A 27462-nucleotide genomic window follows, 5' to 3' on the forward strand; every position below is an offset into this window, starting at 1 on the left:
TGTTTGTTCCTCCATATGAAATGGAAGATAGATTGTTGCATTTCTTTCAGATCATTTGCGGGGACCTCTATGGGTAGACAGACACCTGAAAAGATATAGTAGACGAGGCAAAATTGTCATTTTTCCTGAGTTAATATGTCCTATGCATGAAAGGGTAGGCTGATCCCATTTCTTCATCTCTGACTTAAGAGAAGTAAATAATGGGGGATAGTTCCATTTATATAGTGTGTCGAGGAAGGAGATAAATTTAATCCCCAGGTAGGTAATGTAGTGTAGGGAGGCTTTGAACCCAAAATTAAGCTCCATGAGCTTCTGCATATGGGGGTGGATATATTGGAGAAGAGGCATTCTGTCTTATCCATATTTACTATTAAGCCTGAGACTTCACTGAACGAATCTAGTGATGCTATTAGATTTGGTAGGGAGGTGAGCGGTTGCGATAAGGTGAGGAGGATATCATCAGCAAAAAGACTAGTTTTATATTCTTGCTTTCCCACTGTAGTACCTGAAATGTTTGGATTTTTTCTGATAGTATGGGCCAAAGGCTCCATTGCTGGTGCAAAAAGAGCTGGAGACAGGGGAAAACCCTGCCTTGTCCCTTTTTGCATAGGTATTTTCTTAACTGTGGAACAGGGGAGTTTTAATTCTGCCGAGGGGTTGGAATATAAAGAGCGCAGCGCTGTGACAAAGTATCTCCGGGTGCCTGCGTTTTCTAGGACAGAAAAAAGGTAGTCCCAGGAAAGACTGTCGAAAGCCTTTTCTATGTCCAGGGTTACAGTTATTAGTGGGGTGCTATGTGTTTTTGAAACATGTATAAGGTTGAGGACTTTTCTAATATTGTCTGGGGCTTGTCATGAAGGGATAAAGTGGACCTGATCTCTGTGGATCAAGGAAGGGAGGAAATTATTTAGACGCCTAACTAGGATGCTCGTCAGGATTTTATAGTCCAAATTTAGAAGTGAGATCGGTCTATAATTTTTGGGCGAAGTGTGATCCTTATTTGGCTTGGGAATTACTGTTATGTGGGCACTCATAAATTCTTCGGAGATAGTTTTTCCAGCTAAAATGTCATTATAGAGGAGCGTTAAAGGACAAGAGAGGAAAGCGAGGAATTTTTTTATAGTATAGGGCCGTTAAATCGTCTCGGCCAGGGGCTTTACCCTGCTTTAGATATTTAATAGTCTCTTCCACCTCTTCCAGTGTGATATGTTGGCTTAAGCATGAGTTTTGCTCCATTGTGAGTTTCGGGACTGGAATATTTTTAAATAGGGATGAGCGAGTATACTCGCTAAGGCACTACTCGCTCGAGTAATGTGCCTTAGCCGAGTATCTCCCGGCTCGTCCCGAAAGATTCGGGGGCCGCCGCAGCTGACAGGTGAGTTGCGGCGGGGAGCGGGGCAGAGCGGGCGGGAGAGAGGGAGAGAGAGAGATCTCCCCTCCGTTCCTCCCTGCTCTCCCCCGCAGCTCCCCGCAGCGACACCCGAATCTTTCGGGACGAGCAGGGAGATACTCGGCTAAGGCACATTACTCGAGCAAGTAGTGCCTTAGCGAGTATACTCGCTCATCCCTATTTTTAAAAAATCTTGGAGGGAGTTGGGGAATCTTAGGGGCTTATATTTATAAAGGTTACTGTAGAAATCATAAAAAGTATGGGCGATTGTATCTGGGTTCAAGGTGCAAGCCCCATTATTTGCTCTGATGTAGTGTACTGAGTTTATTCTCTCCTTTGTTCTAAGCCGTGTAGCCAATAATCTATCAGGCTTATTTGCTAATTTAAAATAGGTGGACTGAGTCCGCTGGAGGGCCCTCTCCACTTGTGAGGTGTATAGACAGTTAAGCTGTATTTTTGTGTCTTTAATGTTTTTAATTAGAGCCAAGGTAGGATGCTGTTGATTTGCTAGTTTCAGTAAAGTCAAGCGTCTCTCCAGAGCTATTAGAGTCTGAGATTTTTCCTTCTTTTTAATGGAGGCAATTCAGTAGATTTGGCCTCTCATGGTGCATGGATAAAAATGTACATTATTCAGACCCCGTTAGTGGCAATGCTGTCATGGGTCCCTGGGCGCCCAGAGCAAATCCCAGGCTCAAAATGGAGTACTACTTTACCTGTGCGTCTCAGTGTTCTATCTCTAGTAACTAGTACCCCCCAAAAAAAAATCAACTTTGTCAAACATAAGTGATATCAACAGGACATCAAAAAGTGAAAATTAAAGTCAGATAATACATCGCCTATCTCAGATGACTGGATCATGATGTCCCGCTGGTGTCGAGTTACGATGAGGATTTCGCACTGTCGTCCAAGAACGTGTCACACACTGGGATCTTGGGGAGCCAACCACTCTCTGTTTCATAGGGAATTTTTTCCTCTTCTAGCATGAGTTTTCCCTCTTATAGAGGTCTAATAGAGAAGGATCTTTGGGTGATGCGGACGAGCAAAGCAACTGGGAGATTCTACCTATATCTAATATTTGCTCGCTGCAACGCCAAAGTGATGAGTCTCAGGTTTCAACCCTTTGCTAACATGGAGGGGGCGATGTTGGCAAAGATCTGAATGGAGGAAGGCACCCCTGGTAATGAATCAAGATCAGCAGACAGAAGTTGGTGTCTTATTTCAGTGGAGCCATAACACAATGTCCCTTGGTAGATCTGGATTAGTGGGTTTAGAAAGAGCACAGTGTATTCTGTCAGTGCAAAGTGACTTCTGTGACATTTGTGGAATGAGTGCAGCAAACAGGTTGGTTGCCGCTTCTTTCAAGTTAACGATGGATTCTGGGAGACCTCGGATCCGTATATTTTCTCTGCTGTTTTCTAGGTCCTCGCATTTTGACCCAAGGGCCTCCACCAACGCAGAATAGTCATCCCACTTAGCTCTCTCTTGGTCTAGTGTTTCAATAATCTCATCTGTTTTCTGTTCGCGGTCGCTTGTACATTGACCTAGATCATTGATCTGTTTGGAGATATCGCGTACTACTGTTTGAAGCTCATCTCAAAACATTTTTTTAATATGACTGAAGAGTGCGGCTTCTGAGGTGGAAAGTTCAGCGTGTTGGGATGTTATAGCTGGTTCGGTGGATTGCCAACTGGAAGGGTGACCCCCTGAAACGGAGCTGAGGGATGGTGATTCTATTTGTGTAAGAGAATTCAATTGGGATCCCAAAAAGAGTTCTGGCAGGGTACTCTGAGTGGTCAATGGTCATGCTTTATTCTGTTTGCCACTTTTTCTGTTCATACTAGGTACTGAACTGCTTCTATTAGTCGTGGGTATTACTAATTACTGGGTAGAGTTTCCATTATAATGACTAGGATGGAGTCAGAGCACAGCTCATGGGTAGACCGTAGTCATTCCACTAACTATGAATGAGCTTCCCCAGTAGGGGGGATCGGAGAGTCTGTGGCGTAGTCAGCAGAGGCTGTGCAGTATGCTTGTCGTCCGCACTTTATTGCTTAAGGCAAAATTAGGAGCGTGCTGTTAATTTTATTTTGTGAATTGGTGAACCAATCTTTACGTGTCTCTGTGTCACAGAACCTTTAATGTTGTAAGTTTGAGGCTGTCATGCCATAACCAGCCTCAAGATGACAGCAGAGAGTTAGTCTCAAACTGATGGCCATAAATCAGATGGCCAGCTTTGCTCTGGCTATAACTATGGCTGCTGATGTTGTGGAGCGCACTGCAGAATTCACATGTGCTTGGATTTGGATCGCCTGCTCTATACCCCGTCTGATGTCTGGAGCTACTGAGATACTGGCAACAGTGCCCGCTGCTGCATATTGTGCTGCGGTGGATGTGACTGGACGGCAAAACTGCTCAGACCATGCAGGACAAGCAGCTGGAGACCTTCAGAGACGAGGGGGGCCGGAGAGCCCGGCACTGCTCTCCGCAATCAGCGCAGCACTCTCACCTGCTCTCTGGTGCGATGTGCTGACAGCCCGTGCAGCGCTGGGACTCCTCTTCAGTACCCCAGCTGAAGCTGGTGTCGGGTCCCCTGCAGGTGTGCGCAGATTCACTGCCGGCAGATGGAAATGCCGCCTGATATGTGCCTCCGTCCAAAGTCATGGAGGCCGTTAGCGGGTGAGCGCCGGGACAGGTGCCAGGAAAGTCCGCAGCTTCAGGGAACAGTTAGGCCGCAGTTCTTCACGGCCGCACACGGGTGTGGGATGCTTCACAGCCTGTTCCTCCTTTGCTCCGGTGCTCAATGTGACAGGTGGGAGCAAGTTGTCTGCCCCACAGGACCAGAAATTGGGGGGTTTAGCACGGATTCTCGGGAGCTGAGCTCACATTCGCCCGCTCAGTTCAGGTGCTAGGCCCAATGTACGACTTTTTAACAAGTCTGGGAATTGTCAGTCATTGTTATACAGACTTGTTAAAAAGTCGTACATTGCTTTGAAGGAATGCTGCCATCCAGCAGGTATTGTTCCATCTTCCTTATTTGCTTGGGAGTCTGAAAACAGTCAGATTTTCTTGTACAATCTTTGGGGGGACGACAGTGCTGGATCACAGGAGCGGATGAGTATAAGAAATATATCACTCGGCTCCCCGCCATAACTGAGTTTCTGGTGCTGTGGGGATGTGACAGGTTCCCGTTAATTCTTCATAATAGATGGATTTCTTGAAGACGTACGCTCTACAGATTTATAAAAGGATAAAAAGGTAAACTTTAAAACCCAAGATCTCTCTTCTACTTCACTTGTTCTTCATATCAACCTCAGCTCACAGAGTTCACTCACATACTCCTCATTGTAAGGATCATATCTCAGGGCTTGTTCATAGCAAGCAATTGCATCATTTCTCTCCCCGTTAGTCTTATGGACGAAGCCAAGCAAAGCAAAACCCTCTGGATCTTGACTATTGTTTCTGTTCATCTTTGAAGAAATTCTTCTTAGAGCAGTTTCACTCAATTCTTTCTCTCTCATGGTTGAAGTAATCTGCAAAGACATCTTATAGTAGTGTATGGCTTCAGATTGAGACCTCGTGCAGTATTCCTTGAAATGTCCATAATGGTAATAGATCTGCTGCTTCTCCTCATCCAAAAGATTGGGAAAAGCCAAAACTGCTTCAAATGTGTCCTCTGCTTTTTGATACTCATTTGCTTCGCAGTACGTATTTGCTAAGTGTATGTACGCATACACAAATGATTTAAAATACTCCAGCACCTTTTCAAAATGAAAGATAGCATTTTGCAGAAGATCATATGATTCTTGGTCCAGTTGTCTGCTATAAATGTTCCTGTTTCCCAATTGCTTTTTGTAATTCTCATACTTAACTTTGTAACATAGTCCAATTTGATGATGTAGAAATCCAGAGTTTGGTCTGAGATCTACTGCTGTTTTTAGATGACATAAGGCCTCATCTTCCATGCGAGCCCTCCTGTAAAACTTGGCAACATAACGGAGCACATATGGAAGGTTTGGGGCTTGTTTTATGGCTTCTTCAATATATTTTTTTCCTTCATCAGTTCTTTTTAGGTCTAGCAGCTTCAACGCAAGAAGTGCCTTCACCACGGCGTCATTTGGATTCTTCTCTATTGCACGTTTTAACAGATCTAGTGATTCGCATTCTAAAGCTGGACATTGTCTGCCATTGATGATTTCCAATCTATAGACCACAGTTGCATACTCACTGTTCCACTCAGGATCTTCTGGTTCTAGCTCCAAAGCCTTCTGAAAACAGAGTTTTGCTTTTTCATAATATTGTCCACAAAATTTTAACAGTGCCCAGCCCTTTTCTCCATAGATTTCAGATATGTCTGGTGTATTTTTGAGTCCTTTATTAATCTGGTCTACTTTATCTATATATTTTTGAGAGTCTTCATACTGGTGCAGGTAGTAGAAGATCCATGCATAATTTCCATATGTCACCAAATATTTGTGATCAGGTCCATCTGGATTGTTCTCTTTAATCACTTCTTCTGCTTTCTGTAAATTGGCAACAGCTTTTGTGTAATCATTTTTCAGATGCATCACATAGGCCAGAATATTGTACACTATGTATTGTTTCTTTGTGACAAGAAATGTTAACTGGTCATGCATTCTTTCTTCTATTTGTTCGGGGTCCATGTCCATTAAAGTTAGTTCCCAAGTAAAGTGACATTTAAGTTGCTGTAAACGCAGCTTCAATGATGGCGCACTGTGAAAGAAAATAAGAGAGGTGATTGGTATGAGTAACTGATTAAAAATGTCACGACATATACACACAAGTGAGCTATATATTATACAGGGTGGTGCAGTAGTTATATCATTTTTATTTGCAAATAATTTCCTTTTGTGACAATTGTTGATAATTAGTAATAATTCACATACACATTACAGCAATAAAAACAAAACAGTAAAACAAAATCAAATAAAGAAACTATGAACAATGGAGTAATAACCAATAAGTAGGACAAAGAAGTATAAAAGAAGAATATAAAGAGGTCGTAGTCCGGGTTAGTTAATAGGCTCAATTTATGTCTTCACAAGTGCGTGAGGTGAGAAATATAAATTCCCTGACAAAAGGAAACCTTTGGACCCAATTGTATCATAGTCAGAAAAATGGAGAACAGAGAATGTTGGACTTGGTCCCAGAAGCTTTGAAGAGGCTTGCACAGCCACCAGATATGTAGGAATGTACTACTTGTTTGTGGCATCTCTAATATAGTTCGGAGAGTTGTGGATAGATTCTAGCTGAGGCCTCGGTCACACGACCGTTTTTTGGACGCGCTTGCGATCTGCAGATCTATAGACCAAATGCATCCTAATGGGATCGGTCACATGTCCGCTTTTTATGCGGATGTGCGATCAATTATAGGACACAACAATTCGCAGAACACGCCTATCTGCGTTCTGCGCATCGCTGTGTTCTATATATGCGCTCAATGGGGTCGGCGGCAGCAGCACCGACCCCATTGAGAACATATAGTAAACAAATCATTCTCCTCTGCCACAGCTGTAACAGCTGTGGCAGAGAAGAACGATGTTCGCCCATTGAATTCAATAGAGCCGGCAATATATCCGGCTCCATTGAAAGCAATGGGCTGCCGGCGAGCGCGGGATGAATTTTCAAGAAGGTCTTAAAAATATAAGCCCTTCCCTGAAAATCATCCTAAAATGTGTAAAAATAAAAAAATATATATACTCACCTTTTCCTTGCAGACGGAGTTCAGCCGCGTCCGGCCGGCAATTCTCCTGAACTGCTCTGTGTAGTATTCAGCAGGCGGGGATTTAAAATCTGCTGAATGGGCTGCCTCTGATTGGTCATAGCCCTCACCAATCAGAGGCAGCTCTCACTCACCCATTCATGAATGGGTGAGTGAGTGCTGCCTCTGATTGGCTGAGCGCAGGGACCAATCAGAGGCAGCTCTCAGCTATTGAATGACGCTGAGAGCTGCCTCTGATTGGTGAGGGCTATGGCCAATCAGAGGCAGCCCATTCAGCAATCCCCGCCTGCTGAATACTACACAGAACAGTTCAGGAGAACTGCCAGCCGGACGCGGCTGAACTCCGTCTGCAGGGAAAAGGTGAGTACATTTTTTTTTTTTACACATTTTAGGATGGTTTTCAGGGATGGGCTTATATTTTTAAGCCCTTCTTGAAAATTCATCCCGCGCTCGCCGGCAGCCCATTGCTTTCAATGGAGCCGGCTGTATTGCTGGCTCCATTGAATTCAATGGGCGAACATTGTTCTCCTCTGCCACAGCTGTGGCACAGCTGTGGCAGAGGATAGCGGGCAGCGCTGGGCCGTTTCGCCGAAAACGCTGCTAGCTGCAGATTTTTCGGCGAATCGTTGGCCCCGGTCACGCGAAAAAACGCCTGTCTGACCGAGGCCTAAGCAGGATAGGGATAAGCACCATCCATATATTAATTACCTGTTGGTTTCCAGGTGATTCACATAGTGAGAAAATTTAGGACTAAGAAGGTATATATGTGACGACTGATCTGTGGTAAAAACTTTTCTGAAGCTCCTCATTCCTTATGAGATACTTGAAATAGCTCATGTATTTGCTTGAAAGGCTTAAGTAATGACCCCTCAAATAAATCCTCCACTCTACGAATGCCTCCAGCATACCAGGTCTTTAGGTCTATATTGGGTATTAACCCCTTCCCGATCCATGACGTACCGGTACGTCATGGAAGGCGAGTACTTCGCGCAAAATGACATACCAGTACATCATCGGGATAGCGCGAGATCATGACTGACCTCGCGCTATCCCGCAGCGGGAGTCGGCTGTCAGTCACAGCCGGTGTCCCGCTGCAACAGCGGGGGGACATCGGTGATGCGCCCCCCCGCTGTTAACCCCTTCCCTGCCGCGATCTAAGTAGATCGCGGCAGGGAAGGAGTTCACAGAGGGAGCGCGCTCCCTCTGTGTCTCCGACCGGCTCTCGCAATGTTATCGCGAGAGCTCTGCCTGTCACCATGGCGTCCTGTATTGTCAATGCCTATGATCGCTGTATAAGCGATAAGGCATGGCAGAGCAGTAGCTCTGCCATGCCTTATCACAGCGATCATAGGCACAGTGCTGCAAGTCCCTCAGAGGGACTCAAATAGTGTAAAAAAAAAAGAAAAGAAAAATGTAACAAAAAACCTTTTTTTGTGCTTTTTCTAATATTAGCATAAAAAAAGGTAAAAAAAATTAAAACTCCACATATTTGGCATTGACACGTCCATAATGACGTGTACAAAAAGTTGAACACGCTTTTTATTTTGTACGGCAAAAAGCGTAAAAAAAAACAGAGGCAAAATGCTAATTTTTAGCATATTGCCTCCCAAAAAATGCAATAAAAGTGGTCAAAAAAGCCGTACATTCCCCAAAATGGTACCAATAAAAACTACAGCTCGTCTCGCAAAAAATAAGCCCTTACAGAGCTCCGTACATAGAAAAATAAAAAAGTTACAGGACTTTGAATTCTGCTATAGAGAAAAAAAAAAGATTTCCAAAAAAAAGGGTTTTTATTGCAAAAAAGTGTAAAAACCTAAAAAAATATAAGAATTTTGGTATCGTTGTAACCGTACCGACCCGCAGAAAAAATTTAGTGTGTCATGTATGCTGCATGATTAACGCTGTAAAAAAAAAAATCTATGGCAGAATTGATACGTTTTCTCTCCCTGTTATCATAAAAAAATAATAAAAAGTTTTACGATATAGTCTATGTACCCAAAAGTGGCTTTGATAAAAACTACAGCTCGCCACGCAAAAAACAAGCCCTTATAAGGCCGCGTCGACGGAAAAATAAAAAAGTTATGGCTTTTAAAAAATTGAGATGGAAAAATACCAAAAATCGCTTGGTCCTCAACGCCAAAATAGGCCATGTCATTAAGGGGTTAAAGGGTTATCTGTCCTTGGCAAATGCATGTATGGACTTCTGTATGGCCATTATAAAACACTTTTTTTTCTAATATAGTGTGTGCTTTGTAAATGAGCCATACAGAAGATATATACTTACCTGAATGGGCGCCCCCCACCCCTGCGTTTACAAATTTGTAATTCTTGGATATGATGAATCCAGCTGGCTCAATTCTTCATTTGTCGCGCAGGCACAGTAGTGCTTGTGCGCTTGTCGACTTCTCGTGAACGCCTGTCTGAGCAGTCCATGACAAAGTCCGGAGCTGAAGCCAACCCACAGAAGCGTCCACCGGCCAGCTGCCCTCAGCGGAAGGGTAAGTGGGGGGGTCACTATTACTACTAGGGACAGTATCAGTGGTCACTAATACTAGTCCTGCCAAGGGTGGGTGTTGGGGGGTGCTGGTCAGGGATGGGTGGTGTCACTATTACTACTGGGGTAACTATTGGGGGTCCCTTTTACTACTGGGGTCAACTATTAGGGGTCACTTTTAATACTGGGGCAACTAATGGGTGTCGCTTACTACTGGGTCAACTATTGGTGGTCACTATTACTAATGGGGCAACTGTTGGGGATCAATATTACTGGGGAAACTATTGGGAGTCACTGTTATTACTGGGGCAACTGTTTGTGGTCACTATTACTACTATGGCAACTGTTAGGGGTCATTATTACTACTGGGGCAACTGTTAGGGGTCACTATTGCTACTGGGGAAACTGTTGGGGGTTACTTTTGCTACTGGGGAAACTGTTAAGGGTCACTATTACTACTGGGACAACTATACGTTTAATATTAAAGAAACCTCGGGCACTGAGCCAAACCCCAATGGTGTGAATACTCATGTCTGAGAGACGGATACAGAGAGACAAATTTTGTGTAACCCAAATCTTCACAGAGTTTGTTATCCAGACCGTAGCCAGGACCTGGTATTGGGTCCTGCTTGTTATACATACTATACAAGCCTGATAGGTATATTACAAAGAGAACTAAAATAAGGACAAGGGTTTACCTAAAGTATGTAAGAAAAAAAGCCTGTGAGTAAATTTTTGATGTCAGGGACATGCCCAGTCGATATGTAAAAAAGCAGTATCGGGGTATTAGTCCCTTAATACATGTGTGCAGTTACTTCTACCCCAAATGTTAGATTAAAGTGTGATATATCTTTAAATCCAGCTACATTGGTTCCACTAAATTTTGAAGAGGGGGAGGAAGGTTGAGAACATTTTGTATTTTAGATTATTAAAGCAATTAGAACAACATGATCCATTCCTGCCACCTGACTGCATTGCCGTCATATCACAGGGAACTTAGGGATTTGAATATGTTAAAGATGAACCCAATGGCTAACCCAGATTTTGAGTTTTTTTGTAGATGGCTCAAGATACCAGGAAAATGGCAAGTTCTACAGTGGTATGCAGTGGTCACACAGAATGAGGTAACAAAAGCAGAACCATTTCCACCTCATCTGTCAGCACAGGAGGCAGAATTGAAGGCCCTGACAGAAGTGTGCAGAGCGGCAGAGGGTAAGACAGCAAACATGTACACAGATTCCAGAAATAGCATCTAACTATGACCTAGTATGGAAGCTCTGATGTTGCCTTTACAGCTAGGGATAATAAAGGAGGACCATAGAGAAGCAAAAAGGAAATGCACGTGCGGATGCCGCTGCCAAGGCAGCTGCAGTAAGACCTACGGGAGAGGGTTAGGTCAACATCCAAACTGTAATCCCAGCCCTTCCAGTCAGTTTGGATCTGCTTAAAGGGGTTGTCCCGCGCCGAAACGGGTTTTTTTTTTTTCAATAGCCCCCCCGTTCGGCGCGAGACAAACCCGATGCAGGGGTTAAAAAAGAAAACGGGATAGTGCTTACCTGAATCCCCGCGCTCCGGTGACTTCTTACTTACCTGGTGAAGATGGCCGCCGGGATCTTCTCCCTTGGTGGACCGCAGGTCTTCTGTGCGGTCCATTGCCGATTCCAGCCTCCTGATTGGCTGGAATCGGCACGTGACGGGGCGGAGCTACAAGGAGCCGCTCTCCGGCACGAGCAGCCCCATTCAGAAAAGAAGAAGACAGGACTGCGCAAGCGCGTCTAATCCGGCGATTAGACGCTGAAAATTAGACGGCACCATGGAGACGAGGACGCTAGCAACGGAACAGGTAAGTGAATAACTTCTGATAACTTCTGTATGGCTCATAATTAATGCACAATGTACATTACAAAGTGCATTAATATGGCCATACAGAAGTGTATAACCCCACTTGCTTTCGCGGGACAACCCCTTTAAGCCTCTTCAGCTGGCACATCGCAGAGCGGAGGGAGAAGATGCCGGACAGGTAAGTAATCTCACAGTGGGAATCCGACCTGGCTATGGGCATGGGGCATTAGAGGTTAAAAGGGAGATAGGTCTGAAATGGGACAGTCAAGGCATATTTCCAGGCTTAGCTACGATGATAATAAGTGCTTTCAGCACTTCTGGAAGGACACAACTTTTTAACATGATTTCATTAAATACCTTGGTCAGATATGATGAAATATGGTCAGTTATATCATGCTTAATTAATGTAATTACAAAACAGGCCGAGTTGTATTTTTCAATGGTACTATTAACCCCTTAACGACCGGGCCATAGTTTTTTTACGTCCTCAGCAAGTGGGCTTTATTCTCTGAGGACGTAAAAACATGCGTCCTGCAGAGAATAGAGCCCCGTGGGCTGAGGACGTGACAGCTCCATGCTGTCGGTGCCCGCAGGTAGCCGACAGCATGGAGCTGTCATCCCGGGCTGCGGGGACCCCCCCCCCCCGGCATTGCGATTGGCCAATGGATAGCGCGGATCGCAAAAAAGTAAGTAAAAGTGCCCCAAAAGTTAGATATTCAGCTCCCCTGATGGATCGGAACCATCAGGGGAGCTGAAAATTCTCACCTGTCTTGTCGGCGGTGTCCCCCGGAGATCTGGTCCTCCCGGACCCGCCGGCGGCCTTCTGCGCATGCGCGCCAGACGATTACGTCACGCGCATGCGCAGAAGCCCAGAAGCCCAGGAGCCCCCGGCAAATTCAAAACCTCCTGGCTCCCGGCTCCTGAAGGTAGCCGGGAACCAGAAGGTGTTACCGGGGACCGCGGTGAGCGGTCCCCGGGCCCGCGATTGCCGCTGTCCATCGGATAGCGACGATCGCGAAAAAGTTTGAGAAGTTTAAAAAAAGTGCTAGTTTCACCTCCCCTCATGGATTGGATCCATGAGGGGAGGTGAAAATACTCACCTAAATCGTCCCCGATGTCCCGGGTGCCCGAATCCCCGTCTGCGCATGCGCGCCCGATGATTGACATCGGGCGCGTGCACAGAGGGGCTCGAGCCCCGGGAAATTTAAAATTTCTCTGCTCCAGGCTGCCATGTGTAGCCTGGAACAGAGGGATGTCACTGGAGACATGATCACTGTCATCCAATGGATGACAGTGATCATGTATAGTAAAAAAAAAGTGTGAAAAAGTAAAAAAAATAAGTTTAAAAAGTTTGAAAAGTTTAAAAAAAGTTTAAAAAGTGTACGTTTCAGAGGGATGTCACTGGAGACATGATCACTGTCATCCAATGGATGACAGTGATCATGTATAGTAAAAAAAAGTGTGAAAAAGTAAAAAAAAAAGTTTAAAAAGTTTGAAAAAGTTTAAAAAAAGTTTAAAAAGTGTACGTTTCATCTCCCCTCACGGATCATATCCGTGAGGGAGGATCAAAGTACGCACATTAGGTCCCCAGATTTATCCGCGGACCTTACCCCAGCTTCTGCGCACACGCCCGTTGCCAAAATGGCCGACGCATGCGCAAAAGCTGTGGATTGTCAGGATAATTGAAAATCTCCCTGCTCCTGGCTACAAAACTGAGCCAAGAGCCCGGAGATTTCATGGCGGGCCGCGGTGAGCGGTTCCTGATCACGTGTTCGCCTTTATCCAATGGATAATGGCGATCACGTAAAAGTTTAAAAAAAATTTGAAGTTTCATCTCCCCTCACCGATGCGATCGGACACCGGACACATGCGCAGGAGTCGGAGAGCCCAGGAAACTTAAAATCTCCTTGCTCCTAGCGACCAACGGTCGCCGAGAGCCTGGAGCAGTGACCAATGGCCTCGTTGAGCGGTCCCCGGTCACGTGATAAAAAGGTAGCGATCTACCTTTGGCCGGTCTCACATGACCGGATAGGAATTACGGATTCCGCATGCGTCTGATCCGCAGTAATACACAGATCAATCGCATTGGATTACCCAATTCCGCTCACATTAGCGGGTCGGAATTGTGTAATCCACTCGCAGAAAAGAGAACGCAGCAGGTTCTATTTTACCACTATCCGCAGCCCATTGTGCTCCATGGTCGCGGATATACCCGCAGCCCATACGCAACTACGTTGTATACGGGCTGCGGGTACCCGCGTCATCGCTAAGCGACGGTGCAGGAAATACAAACAAAAAAAAGGTACTGCGCATGACCGCCTGTGTGAGTAGGCAGTTATGCGCAGTACATTACGCGGCCGTAAGCAGGGTCACAGCCGGGCTCACAGCTGGGATCCGCTGTGGGAATCCCACCCACGGCTGTGTGAGCCTGGCGTTATTCAGACCGCTACCTGTGATACGTATTTTACAAGAAGCCCCGGGAACGTTCGCCTTCCTGCAGTTCCAGGAGCAGCTTGTTGAGCGCCTTCTGTGTGAGACCGCCGCACCTCATCAAGCTTACGGAGACTCACAGAACGCCACTTTTTACACCCCATACCCGCCACTGAGGTCAAGAAATGACCCCCAAAAAGCATGAGAGGAGGGGGGATACCGGTTTTATTGCCCCATAGGCCCATTCCAACCAGCCTCCGTAATTACCCCTGTCTTCGGAAATACCACACAGTTCACATTATTACTTTTATCTAAGATTTGCGAACGCCAAAAAGGGCGCGGAGTGGGTGTGGGCGAGGGGGGAAAATTTTAGGGAGTCAATTTTTATTCCGTTCAAATAAGCAATGGGGCCTGGGATTTATTCAGTTGTGCCCTGAAATCCAACGGGTGTTCCCTCCTTTATAGGCCTTGCCATGGGTCCTGTAAGTAGATGAGGGCCACAGTGGGTATGTTTCTGAACACGGGACAAACGGTGGTATCCATTTTGGGGTGAATGTCTTCATTCCTATGTACACTGTACAAAAAAACTGTTTTTAAATTTAAAAAATTGCCAAAAAAATTGAAAATCGTAACTTTTCCCTTCTGCTTTGCTTAGATTCATTCAAATACTGTGGGGTCAAAATACGCAGTACACCCCTAGATGAATTTTTTAAGGGGTCTAGTTTTCCAAATGGGGTCATTTGTGGGGGTTCTTTATCGTTTTGGCCGCTCAATGGCTCTATAAGTGGGCAATGGAACCTGGAATTTATTCAGTTGTACCCTGAAATCTAACGGGTATTCCTTTTATTGTAGGCCTAGCCATGTGTCCTGTAAGTCTATTAGGGCCACAATGGGTATGTTTCTCAACACGGGACAAACAGGGGTATCCGTTTTGGGGTAAAAGTCGTCATTTATATGTGTGCTGTACAAAAAAAACTGTTTTTAAATTGACGCAATAGCCCAAAAAATGAAAATCTTAATTTTTTTCTTACTGCTTTGCTTAGATCTATTCAAAAATTGTATGGTTAAAATACACAGTACACCTCTAGATAAATTCGTTAAGGGGTTTAGTTTTCAAAATAGGGTAATTTGTGGGGGTTCTCTATGGTTTTGGGCGCTCAAGAACTCTACAAGTGGGCAATGGGGCCTAAAAGGACTTCAAGCAAAATCTATGTTCTGAAAGCCACCGATTACTCCTTTCATTTTGGGCCCCGTTGTGCATGCGGACATAAGATTAGGGCCACAATGGGTATATTTCTGAAAACAGCACAAACAGGGGTATCCATTTTGGGGTGCAAGTCTTCCTTCATATGTGTGCTGTACAAAAAAAGCTGTTTTTAAAATGACAGAATTGCCAAAAAAACGAAAATCCGATTTTTTTCCTTTTGCTTTGCTTGAATTTATTCAAAAACTGTGGGGTCAAAATACACAGTACACCCCTTGATAAATTCATTAAGGAGTCTAGTTTTCAAAATAGGGTCATTTGTGGGGGTTCTATATGGTTTTGGGCGCTCAAGAACTCTACAAGTGGGCAATGGGGCCAAAAAGGACTTCAAGCAAAATCTATGTTCTGAAAGCCACCGATTACTCCTTTCATTTTGGGCCCCGTTGTGCATGCAGACATAAGATTAGGGCCACAATGGGTATATTACTGAAAACAGCACAAACAGGGGTATCCATTTTGGGGGGCAATTCTTCCTTCATATGTGTGCTGTACAAAAAAAGCTTTTTTTAAAATGACAGAATTGCCAAAAAAACAAAAATTCAAATTTTTTCCTTTTGCTTGGCTTAAATTCATTCAATAACCGTGGGGTCAAAATATGCAGTACACCCCTAGATAAATTCCTTAAGGGGTCTAGTTTTCAAAATAGGGTCATTTGTGGGGGTTTTCTATGGTTTTGGGCGCTCAAGAACTCTACATGTGTGCTATGGGGTCTAAAAGGACATCAAGCAAAATTTCTGTTCTGAAAGACACTGACTACTCCTTTCGTATTGGGCCCCGTTGTGGACTCAGATATAATATTAGGGCCACAATGGGTATATTACTGAACACGGGAGAAACAGGGGTATCCATTTTGGGGTGTAAATCCTCATTTTCATGTAAACTATAGGAAAAAAATATGTCTTTAAAATGATAGATTTGCAAAAATATGAAATTTTACTTTTTCTCCTCTAAATTGAATTAATTCCTGAAAAAAAACTGTGGGGTCAAAATACTCATGACACCCCTCAGTGAATAAACTAAGGGGTGTAGTTTTTAAAATGGGGTCATTTGTGGGGGTATCTATTATTTTGACACTCTCAAGCCTTTCCAATCTTGGCTTGGTGTAGGAAAACAAAGTGTTTCTCAAAATGCTAAAAAGTAATGTTAAATTTGTACGTCTCCTAAATGGTTAAAAAAAACCGAAAGTTTTTCCAATGTGCGCCCAAAATAAAGTAAACGGGTGGAAATATACATCTTAGCAAAAATTTCTATATTATGTTTGCACATACACTACCGTTCAAAAGTTTGGGGTCACCCAAACAATTTTGTGTTTTCCATGAAAAGTCACACTTATTCACCACCATGCGTTGTGAAATGAATAGAAAATAGAGTCAAGACATTGACAAGGTTAGAAATAATGATTTGTATTTGAAATAACATTGTTTTTACATCAAACTTTGCTTTCGTCAAAGAATCCTCCTTTTGCAGCAATTACAGCATTGCACACCTTTGACATTCTAGCTGTTAATTTGTTGAGGTAAGCTTGTGAAATTGCACCCCACGCTTCTAGAAGCATCTCCCACAAGTTGGATTGGTTGGATGGGCACTTCTGGCGTACCATACGGTCAAGCTGCTCCCACAACAGCTCAATGGGGTTCAGATCTGGTGACTGCGCTGGCCACTCCATTACCGATAGAATACCAGCTGCCTGCTTCTGCTGTAAATAGTTCTTGCACAATTTGGAGGTGTGTTTAGGGTCATTGTCCTGTTGTAGGATGAAATTGGTTCCAATCAAGCGCTGTCCACTGGGTATGGCATGGCGTTGCAAAATGGAGTGATAGCCTTCCTTATTCAGAATCCCTTTTACCCTGTACAAATCTCCCACCTTACCAGCACCAAAGCAACCCCAGACCATCACATTACCTCCACCATGCTTAACAGATGGCGTCAGGCATTCTTCCAGCATCTTTTCATTTGTTCTGCATCTCACAAACGTTCTTCTTTGTGATCCAAACACCTCAAACTTGGATTCATCCGTCCACAACACTTTTTTCCAGTCTTCCTCTGTCCAATGTCTGTGTTCTTTTGCCCATCTTAATCTTTTTCTTTTATTGGCCAGTCTCAGATATGGCTTTTTCTTTGCCACTCTGCCCTGAAGCCCAAAATCCCGCAGCCGCCTCTTCACTGTAGATGTTGACACTGGTGTTTTGCGGGTACTATTTAATGAAGATGCCAGTTGGGTACCTGTGAGGCGTCTGTTTCTCAAACTAGAGACTCTAATGTGCTTATCTTCTTGCTTAGTTGTGCAACGCGGCCTCCCACTTCTTTTTCTACTCTGGTTAGAGCCTGTTTGTGCTGTCCTCTGAAGGGAGTAGTACACACCGTTGTAGGAAATCTTCAATTTCTTAGCAATTTCTCGCATGGAATAGCCTTCATTTCTAAGGCAGAATAGACTGTCGAGTTTCAGATGAAAGTTCTCTTTTTCTGGCCATTTTGAGCGTTTAATTGACCCCACAAATGTGATGCTCCAGAAACTCAATCTGCTCACAGGAAGGTCAGTTTTGTAGCTTCTGTAACGAGCTAGACTGTTTTCAGATGTGTGAACATGATTGCACAAGGGTTTTCTAATCATCAATTAGCCTTCTGAGCCAATGAGCAAACACATTGTACCATTAGAACACTGGAGTGATAGTTGCTGGGAATGGGCCTCTATTCACCTTTGTAGATTTTGCACAAAAAAACAGGCATTTGCAGCTAGAATAGTCATTTACCACATTAGCAATGTATAGAGTGCATTTGTTTAAAGTTAGGACTAGTTTAAAGTTATCTTCATTGAAAAGTACAGTGCTTTTCCTTCAAAAATAAGGACATTTCAATGTGACCTCAAACTTTTGAACGGTAGTGTATTTAAGATATTGCAGTTGGAAATGTGAAAAAAATTTTTCAAAATTTTCCCAATTTTGGCGCTTTTAATAAATAAACACAAATTCTATCGGTCTATTTTTTCCGCCTAAATGAAGTACAACATGTGGCGAAAAAACAATGTCAGAATCGCTTGGATATGCAAAACCTTTCCGGTGTTTTTCCATGTTAAAATGATACATGTCAGATTTGCAAAATTTGGCCTGGTCATTAAGGCGCAAACAGGCTTGGTCACTAAGGGGTTAAATGTACCATATATGTACTGAAAATCTTTTTTAAAGTGAAGTAAAATAAAAAAAAAAGACTTTTGTCCAACTTTCAGTGCGTCTTGTTTCTATTGCGCACATACTGCAACAAAAATGACACGATAACTTTATTCTATGGGTCAGTATGATTACTACGATACCAAACTTGTATTTTTTTTTCTGCACTACTTGTACTTTTTTTCAAAGAATTTAATTTTTTTTAATTTTCTGCTGCCATCTTCTGCATACAATAGCTTTTTTATTTTTCCGTTGACGTAGTTTTTTTCAAAACATCCTGTAGTTTACGTTGGTACCATTTCGGAATACATATGACTTTTTGATTGGTTTTTATTGAATTTTTTCTGGGAGACAGGTTGACCAAAAAAAGTGCATTTCTGGCGTCCTTTTTTTTTTTTTGGACAATGTTTACTGTGGGGGTAAATAATTCACTTCTTTGATAGATTGGACTTTTACGGATACTAAATATGTGTTTTTGCTTTATGATTTAGATTTTTTAATTATAGATATGGCAACAGGGGAGTGATTTAAACTTTAAATACCTTTTTGTTTTTACAATTAGTAAAACTTTATTGATCTTATTTTTACCTTCTTTTTTTAGCCCCAATAGGGGACCACAACTTGCGATGCTTTGATTGCTCCAGCAGCATGATGTAATGCCATAGCATTACATCATACTGCGATCTGACAGGCAGTCTATCAAGCCACCCCATGGGGACGGCTTGATAGGCACTCTGCTAAAGCAGCCTTGGGGCCTTTCAGAAGGCCCCCAGCTGCTGTGACACCTGCACGGCTCCCTACTATCTGATTGAAAGGGTTAATAGCTCTGATCAGCCACGCGGCTGATTGCAGCTATTGCCCGCGGGTGTCAGCTGTAATAAACAGCTGAAGCCTGTGCTGTATGAAAAGAGGTCGCACTGCAATCTGTCTTCATACGTATCCCGACACTGCAGGACGTAAATGTACATCCTAGAGTGTTAAGGGGCTAAATGGGATGTGCGTACACTTAATCCTTAGAATCATATCTAAGCGCCCTAAAGGACATGTATTTTTTTTCCCGGATTTTCCTCCCCACATTTGAAAAATCCCAACTATTTATCCATCAACGTCTGAGGGCTTGTTTTTTGTTTGTCAAGTTGTATTTTTCAATGGTACTATTTAATGTACTATATAATGAACTGAAAAACCTTTAAAAAATTCTAAGTAGAGTATAAAGGAAAAAAATAAAATTTTGGCATGTTTAGAGGGGAGTCTTGTTTCTACAGTGTACAAAATGCAGCAAAAATGGTATGATCAGCGACGGTGCTCATCGGGCTGCTGCAGGTGGGTGTCATCTGTAAGAAACAGCCAACACCCATATCTTATGTGGCGGTTTCAACACCCGAATCCCCTCTATAGAAGATAGCCTCAAAAGGAAAAAGAGAGGTGGGGTAAGATCCAGGGCGTGAGCCGGCCACTGGACGGTGTCTATCTATCTGGAAACTTCTTGTCTAACCAGTCACGAACATAGAATGCATAATGAGCTTGGGTCTCGTCCTGCTGCCATGCTATATTGTTGAAAACATCCCAATCCTGGATGATGGGATAGACAGTGTGTTGAAGTTACTGAATTCTGGCTTGCAAAACTTAAAAATGACACAGACTTGAAACGAAGAATGATGTGGACTGATGAGGCCAAGTTCTATGTGTCCAGAGGTGTTAACAGACACAACTGTGTTTACTGGTGACCTGAAAACCCTGAAATAACAATTGAAGTGGATAATAGAAATCCAGGTGTGATGGTCTGCGCAGGAATTTAATATTGGGGGTTGATAGGCCTGTTCTTTTTTAGGGGTCTGTGACAGGAAACAGTTATTTGGATCTGCTTCAACACACTGTCCATCCTTTCATCCCAAATTGGAATGCTTTCTACAACATGTACTAACAGCAGTACATGGCTCCAGCTCATTATGTACTCTGTGTTCATCACTGGCTAGATGAGATGTTTCCAGAGCATTGGATAGTTGGACATCGGCCGTTGAACTGGCTGACTTGCTCTTCGCATCTTAACCCACCTGACATCTTCCTCTAGGGCTATCTTAAAGATAAATGTAAGTGCATCCTGTTTCAATAGTCAATGAAGCTTTCTATCACTGAGGAATTCAATAACATTCCAGTTCAAATAGTAACATATTATGTTAGGCTGAATGAAGACAATGTCCATCTAGTTCAGCCTGTTTCAACCTCCCCCATCCCCCCCTCCTTGTTGGTCCAGAGGAAGCCAAAAAAACCCCAACGAGCAAATTTAGCTCATTTGGAGGAAAAAATTCCTTCCTGACTCCATAATGGCATCCAGAGTAGTCCCTGGATCAACATTTGAGATCAACAACTCCACTGGTCACCTAATGTCTATATCCTGTAATATCCTTTCGCTCTAGAAAGATGTCTAGTCCCCTCTTAAACTCCTCTATAGATTTTGCTATCACCATGTCCTCAGGCAGAGAGTTCCACAGTCTCACTGCTCTTACAGTAAAGAACCCCCTTCTGTGTTGTTGAAGAAGCATTCTTTCTTCTAGAAGTAGAGTATGCCCGCTTGTTACCATTGCAGTCCTGGGTATAAACAGATTGTGGGAGAGATCCTTGTATTGTCTTTTAATGTATTCATACATAGTTATTTGGTTGCCCCTTAACTGTCTTTTTTCCAGGGTAAATAATCTCAATTTTGTTAGCCTCTCTGGGTATTTCAGTCCTCCCATAGCATTTATTAATTTTGTTGCCCTTTTTTGAACCCCCTCAAGCTCAATAGGGATGCATGTGAACACGTGGCTTTTCATCTCCAAGCTTATATTGATCTTGAGGGTGCAATGGTTGATCATTATGTTGATAACAGACATTAGATTTACTTTTTGACTGTTTAATTTTCATTTCCATTTGTTTCAATTTATGTAATTGAATTCAATTATGTCATTTCTGTATGTTACAGGGAGAAAAAGGTCTTTCACCGCCTCTTTCCTGACGAAGCGGCTCAACCCCGAAATGTGTATTCACTTGCTGGTTCTCTTTGTTGTTAAATAAAAAAAGAGTGCTTTCACTTTTGCATCTTGGACCTTTAGCTTTCAACTAGCTTAGAGTGTTGCGCCTTCACCACTAGTATTTTATCACATTCTTTCTCTATTATAGGAGGGTCAGCTGACCACTTTGCTCTGCTTCACATTGGTCCATGCTCTCCCCCTCTCCTTTTACACTAACCCTATTGATGTCTCCAGCTTCCATGCACTCCAGACACAGCTCACATGCTGTACTTCCCAGAAAGGTGCATGCTCAGTGACTTGCCCTGTTGTCATCATTGGGCTTGGTCACACAGAGCATCACCAGCTCAAAGAAAAAAAGTAGAAACGAGAAGTACAAATATTTTCTGCATCAAACTGCTTTGTGTGAAACTGGTGAAAATTCTTCAGACTCGCACCTAACTTTTGCTTTTCATATTTATAATCACCAAACAAATCCTAACTAATGAAACTCACCATTGGAGAGGATACCCTTTTAGCCACACTGGATGTAGAGACTCTTTATTCCTCTATTCCACATAAGAAAGGTATCGAGGCAGTAAATTTTTATCTGACCCAGAGGGGCATACACTTTCTAGGACATGTTCGTGAGTGAACTATTATCATTTGTACTAACCCATAATTACTTTGTCTACGATGCCAAGTACTTCCACCAGCTCAGGGGCACAGTGATGGGGACTCCTTGTGTGCCACAGTATGCCAATGTGTACCTGGGCTGGTGGGAGGTAAAGCACGTATTCGCGTCATCAAAATCTGAATGGTCCAGTGACATACTACTGTGGCAACGTTACATCAATGATATCCTGATTCTATGGACTGGTACTGAAATGTGTTTTAATAACTTTGTACAGGATTTGAATACCAATGAGTTAGATTTAGATTTACATCAGCGATAAACAGGCCGTCAATTGCAGTCCTTGACATTTTGTTGACAAAAAAACCTGATGGGTCCCTATCTTCTACTTTATTTAGAAAATCTACGGCTACCAACACCCTGTTACTATGGCAGAACTTCCATCCATTTGCGCTTAAAAAGGGGGTTCCCAAAGGGCCAATTTCCCTGTCTTTGTAGAAACTGCTCAGAGGAAACATCATATGAGGATGAAAGTGATAAACTAGTGGGCAGATTCCAGAATAGGAAATATCCTAGAGATACAATAGACAAATCCAAAAAATATGCTAAAACACACCCAGGACTGAATTATTAACACCCCACCAACGAACAACAACTCAGGATCGGCGGATTATTGGTACCTACGATACGTGCAGTCAACAGGTCAGAGGTATAATACAGGAATATTGGGACATATTGAAAAATTAGGATTTGCTGAATATTATCCCAGAAGTCCCAATGATTACATATCGACGGGGAAGGAACATACGGGACCACCTGGTGAAGAGTCATCTGGCACCAATACAGCCAAATACCAACTGGCTCACTAGTACCAAACCAGCTGGTACGTTCCCTAGTTCAAATTGTGCCGCATGCAAATTTGTAAATCGCAAGTTCTACTTTATAGGAACGTCTATAAGTAAATAATATTCCACCCATGAATTCATTAATTGTAGGACATCCAATATTGTATACCTCACGACTTGCTCCTGCCCATTAGACTATGTAGGCAAAACATGCCAGCAGTTTAGATGCCAGATTTTGGGCCATATCGGTAATATACGAAGAAGGGAAAATACACCATTAGCAAATCATATCTGGGACAAACATAATGGAGATCCAGAGGCTATCAAATTTCAAGGCAAAGAGGTGATGCGGACTGATATTGTTACCTTGGGGCTGGTGAGGGACCCCGGGTGGCAGTGGCGTGGTTCGCCGTGGCGTTCTGGGATGGTCTTGCGCCCACGTTCGGATCGGCACTGTGCTCCGGTATGCGGGCGCGGCATGTGGCGCGCACGTGTGCCTGCTATAGGAGGTGCACGTACTCTATCTCTGTGTGTTATAATGGCTGCCTGGGAGTTCCAGTCAGCCGGCTTGATTGGTCTCCACCCAAGGGGTGGAGACTCCTGGATATATTCTGGCAGCTGCTGATAGCAGTTGCTAGTTATTGGTTCCGTTTCTTGTTTGCTTGACCTTGGTCCTGCTCCAGTTGAAGTTACCTTGTCTCGATCCAGCTCTGCCTGTGTTCAGTGGTTTTCCTGTCGTGTTGGGTTATTCCATCCGCCTAGTCTGTCAGTACTAGTAAGTTGTCATCCGCATAGGTACAGTGGTTCCTCCTTCTCCTGCCACTAGGCAGCGTAGAGTCAGTGTTGGCGGCCTGGACCTGTCCACTTTTGGGGCTACCTCCAGGAAGGGACATCGGAGTGGGTGAGGGTCAGGGAGCCCCACGCCGTTCATACCTGTGCAGACTACTAGTACTGTAACAGATATCCGCAAAGGAGATATTGAACAGCGAATCCTTCAGAAAGAGACAGCCTGGATTTTCAGTAAATCCAGCAGGAATAAACAAGAGTATGCTGTTCAATTGCTTTCTTTAAGCATTTTCAAAGTATCCAACATTCTGGCACTGGGTACATCTAGTGCAGCTAGAGCCCCTGTTATATTGTAACTAGCATCAAAGGGTGAATTAACCATTACATACTGATGAAAAATTGTGCCGTCAGGTGGATCTACATGTTCGAATGGATCAAGTGTTCTACCTAGCTGATCCAGTTTCACCTTTATCAACTAGCTGACTATATGTCCTTATTAGCTAAATTATACAGATAAGGACGAAATTCCCCCCTACTATATGCACCCTAGCCCAGGTTAGAGATAACTTAATAAATGAGGACCATGATGTCTAGTACGTACCTAATAGCCCCCCCCCCCCCCTGTAATGAAATGGTTAACAACTGTAAGCAGGACTGCATCAGGGAGTGATCGCCCTGCACTGCTCTGACACTGTAACGACTTGGACTTGTGCAAACAGCCGCTAGGTATATTTACAGTGCCTGTCCCCTGGCAACAGAGTAAACACATGAAGTCCCTTTACACCCTTTGGCCGATTAGAACACAGGCAGGATCGGGATAAACTGCTCTGACATCACACCGGCACATCCACATGACTGGTCACGTGATCCTGTTGCCTACAAACGGGAGATACATGCAGTGTCCGGCTGATTTGCCGTCTGTAAACAGGTCCCACGTCCATGTAGCCATTGAGACATGACATGCCAAGGGCAGGTGGTCAATATTTTTACTACTGATTGGCATTCCCATGGCAATTGTAGAGCATTGCAGTTACGTCGGAGTATTGCACTGCAGAGCATTGCAGTTTTGTCACAGGGACCTTCACTGTTTCCTCTGGCGGCGGGCGATCACAGCAGCCGGACAATAGGAGATTGTCACCGATCATGCATTAGGACCTGACAACTTCAATTGAGTAAGTGCCTCTATGTAAAAGAAATACAAAAATGACGCAAGCAGTCAGTATGCTGCTTAATTAGTGAACATGCCTTCTTAGGATCTTGGTTAGCTCAAGTCATTCCTATCTCTACCTCTGGGCGAGTCTTTCATCCTATACAAGCAGGGTCGGGATTGGCTCAAGTCATTCCTATCTCCACCTCTGGGTGGGTCTTTAATCCTATATAAGCAGGGTCAGGAGCACAGACCCACAAACACCAGCAACCTATTATCAAGGCGGCAGGCTTTATATTTATTTTGTTCCATCTTTATTTTGATTTTTTTTGTCTGTGAGGCAACTTAGATTAGATTGAGCAGGAAGGTTACTGACATGAGCCTATCTATACTGCTGTTTAGTGTTTGTTGTAATCTGCATATAGCACTTCTCTTCATTCTTACCTCAGCATATCGGTATTTTTTTGTTTCATTCACAAATACATTACCAGAAAAACATTTTTTTAATTCTGAGTGTTATTTTTTTTTAATATATTTAAAACCAATCACTATTTGGCAATACTGTATTATTGTCTACCTAATAGTGCTACGTATCTCAGGAATGTGATAGAATCTGATTCTTCCACTGAATTCGGCACCCCAAAATTAGTTCAATCAACCTGTTTCCAAACCTTATACTGAAAAAATTTTGATTTTTTGACCAGTGTAATTAGTCCAGACACGCTATCAACAATTTATGCCCTAATTTCTAAGGGACTCGAATATGATAGGAGATATCCTTCTTTACCTAAGCTAGGGTGGTTCCTGATGAACTACTCTATTTTGTAGGGAAATGCGTCAAACTCGACCCTAAAAAAAATATCAAATTTGATCCAAACCTGAACCTTACACAATTTTATTGACACTACCTCGCAGTGCAGACTTATCTACCATCTGCACTGGGACATCGAGTGATCTCACGAACCCAACCCTAGAAAATATTAAAACTGATCCAGTGTATTTGGGTATCGCATACATAGCATTAGTAGATAGCTATATCTCATACTATGCAGTCCTGATACGCAATTTCATCAGCATCTATCTCACAGTGCAGAGTTATCCACCAACTGCACTGGGATATTGGGTGATACCACTATCAATTAGCCACCATAACAGGTCCTGTACCTGAGGTGGTATGGTTGTGTGTGTTGTCCTAATTGTGAATGTATGTTGGGTTCCTGTTCCCTTCCATACTCTAGTAAGGGTTACAGACCCCTCTTTTTGTGTGCCCTGAGTTTTTAACCATTTGAGAATAATAAAGAAATCATTTTAAAATTGTCTACACTGTGAAAGGTAATCAATGAAACTCCATTCATTGGGAGTGACCAATCATTTCTTGAATTAATGTTGTTCTTGATGACTCTTTCTTGCTTTGTTTCATAAAGTAAAATAACTTTGATCAACCCAACTCAAATCTACTTGCTAGAAATTGCCATGAGACTGACTGTCTTCCAGATACAGTATAGCTTACAACATTGAATCAAAGTAAGTAAACTATACAGAACAGTAACACTTCAATAGCTGAGGCGTCCCGCAGGTTAATTAATCATTATGAATGTGAAAGGATTTACCTCATCTTGTCCCTCTGGTCGCTGTGAACTGTAGAGGAAGTTTTCTGACCATAATTCGAGGATCCAGTCTTCAGGTTTTTATAGTCACGCAGTATTGGGAGAGGCTCACGTCATCCTCAGTAAGTGGAGGTGACAAGGGAGAAACAAAACTTCTCCGTGCCAGGAGAACAGAAAGAGAGGGGTGTTATTCAGAGGAAAATAGAAACTGAGATAAAGTTGCTGGTAGTAAGAGATAATGATGACTTCATTAACTCCCTAAGGACTTCGCCTATTTTGGCCTTAAAGGGGTTGTTTCGCGAAATCAAGTGGGGTTATACACTTCTGTATGGCCATATTAATGCACTTTGTAATATACATTGTGCATTAAATATGAGCCATACAGAAGTTATTCACTTACCTGCTCCGTTGCTAGCGTCCCCGTCGCCATGGTTCCGTCTAATTTCGGTGTCTTCTTGCCTTTTTAGACGCGCTTGCGCAGATGGGTCTTCTCCCTTCGGCTTGGCAGCACCGGCGTTTTGGCTCCGCCCCCTTGTTCGCGTCATCGTGTAGCTCCGCCCCCATCACGTGCCGATTCCAGCCAATCAGGAGGCTGGAACCGGCACACGTCATGGGGCGGAGCTACGCGATGACGCGAACAAGGGGGCGGAGCCAAAACGCCGGTGCTGCCAAGCCAAGCCGAAGGGAGAAGACCCATCTGCGCAAGCGCATCTAAAAAGGCAAGAAGACACCGAAATTAGACGGAACCATGGCGACGGGGACGCTAGCAACGGAGCAGGTAAGTGAATAACTTCTGTATGGCTCATATTTAATGCACAATGTATATTACAAAGTGCATTAATATGGCCATACAGAAGTGTATAGACCCACTTGATTTCGTGAGACAACCCCTTTAATGAACAATCCTTATTTTCCTAATCTGAGATCTGTCACTTTATGTGGTTAGAACTGTTGAATGCTTTTACCTATTGACACGAGCCTGAGATTGTTTTTTTCCCGTGACGTATTGTAGTTTCTGTTAGTGTTAAATTTTCATCAATACATTTTGTCTTTTTAATTTAAAAAAAATATTGAAAATGTGAAAAAATTCACAATTTTCCAAGTTTGAGTCTTTCTCCTCGTAAGTTTACAT

General features: G+C 43.4%; 1 protein-coding gene across 1 annotated transcript; it reads right to left on the reverse strand.

The window, feature by feature from the left end:
• Window positions 1-1572: 1572 nt before the first annotated feature.
• On the reverse strand, window positions 1573-26394 carry LOC136626027 (interferon-induced protein with tetratricopeptide repeats 5-like). Its single transcript, XM_066600732.1, has 2 exons — window positions 26334-26394; window positions 1573-6121 (listed from the first exon to the last, which is right to left on the reverse strand). Exons 1-2 carry the CDS (start codon window positions 26336-26338, stop codon window positions 4690-4692), a joined length of 1437 nt encoding a protein of 478 aa, XP_066456829.1. The 5' UTR covers window positions 26339-26394; the 3' UTR covers window positions 1573-4689.
• Window positions 26395-27462: the final 1068 nt, after the last annotated feature.

Source organism: Eleutherodactylus coqui, chromosome 4, assembly GCF_035609145.1.
Source record: "Eleutherodactylus coqui strain aEleCoq1 chromosome 4, aEleCoq1.hap1, whole genome shotgun sequence".
Classification (NCBI taxonomy): Eukaryota; Metazoa; Chordata; class Amphibia; order Anura; family Eleutherodactylidae; genus Eleutherodactylus; species Eleutherodactylus coqui.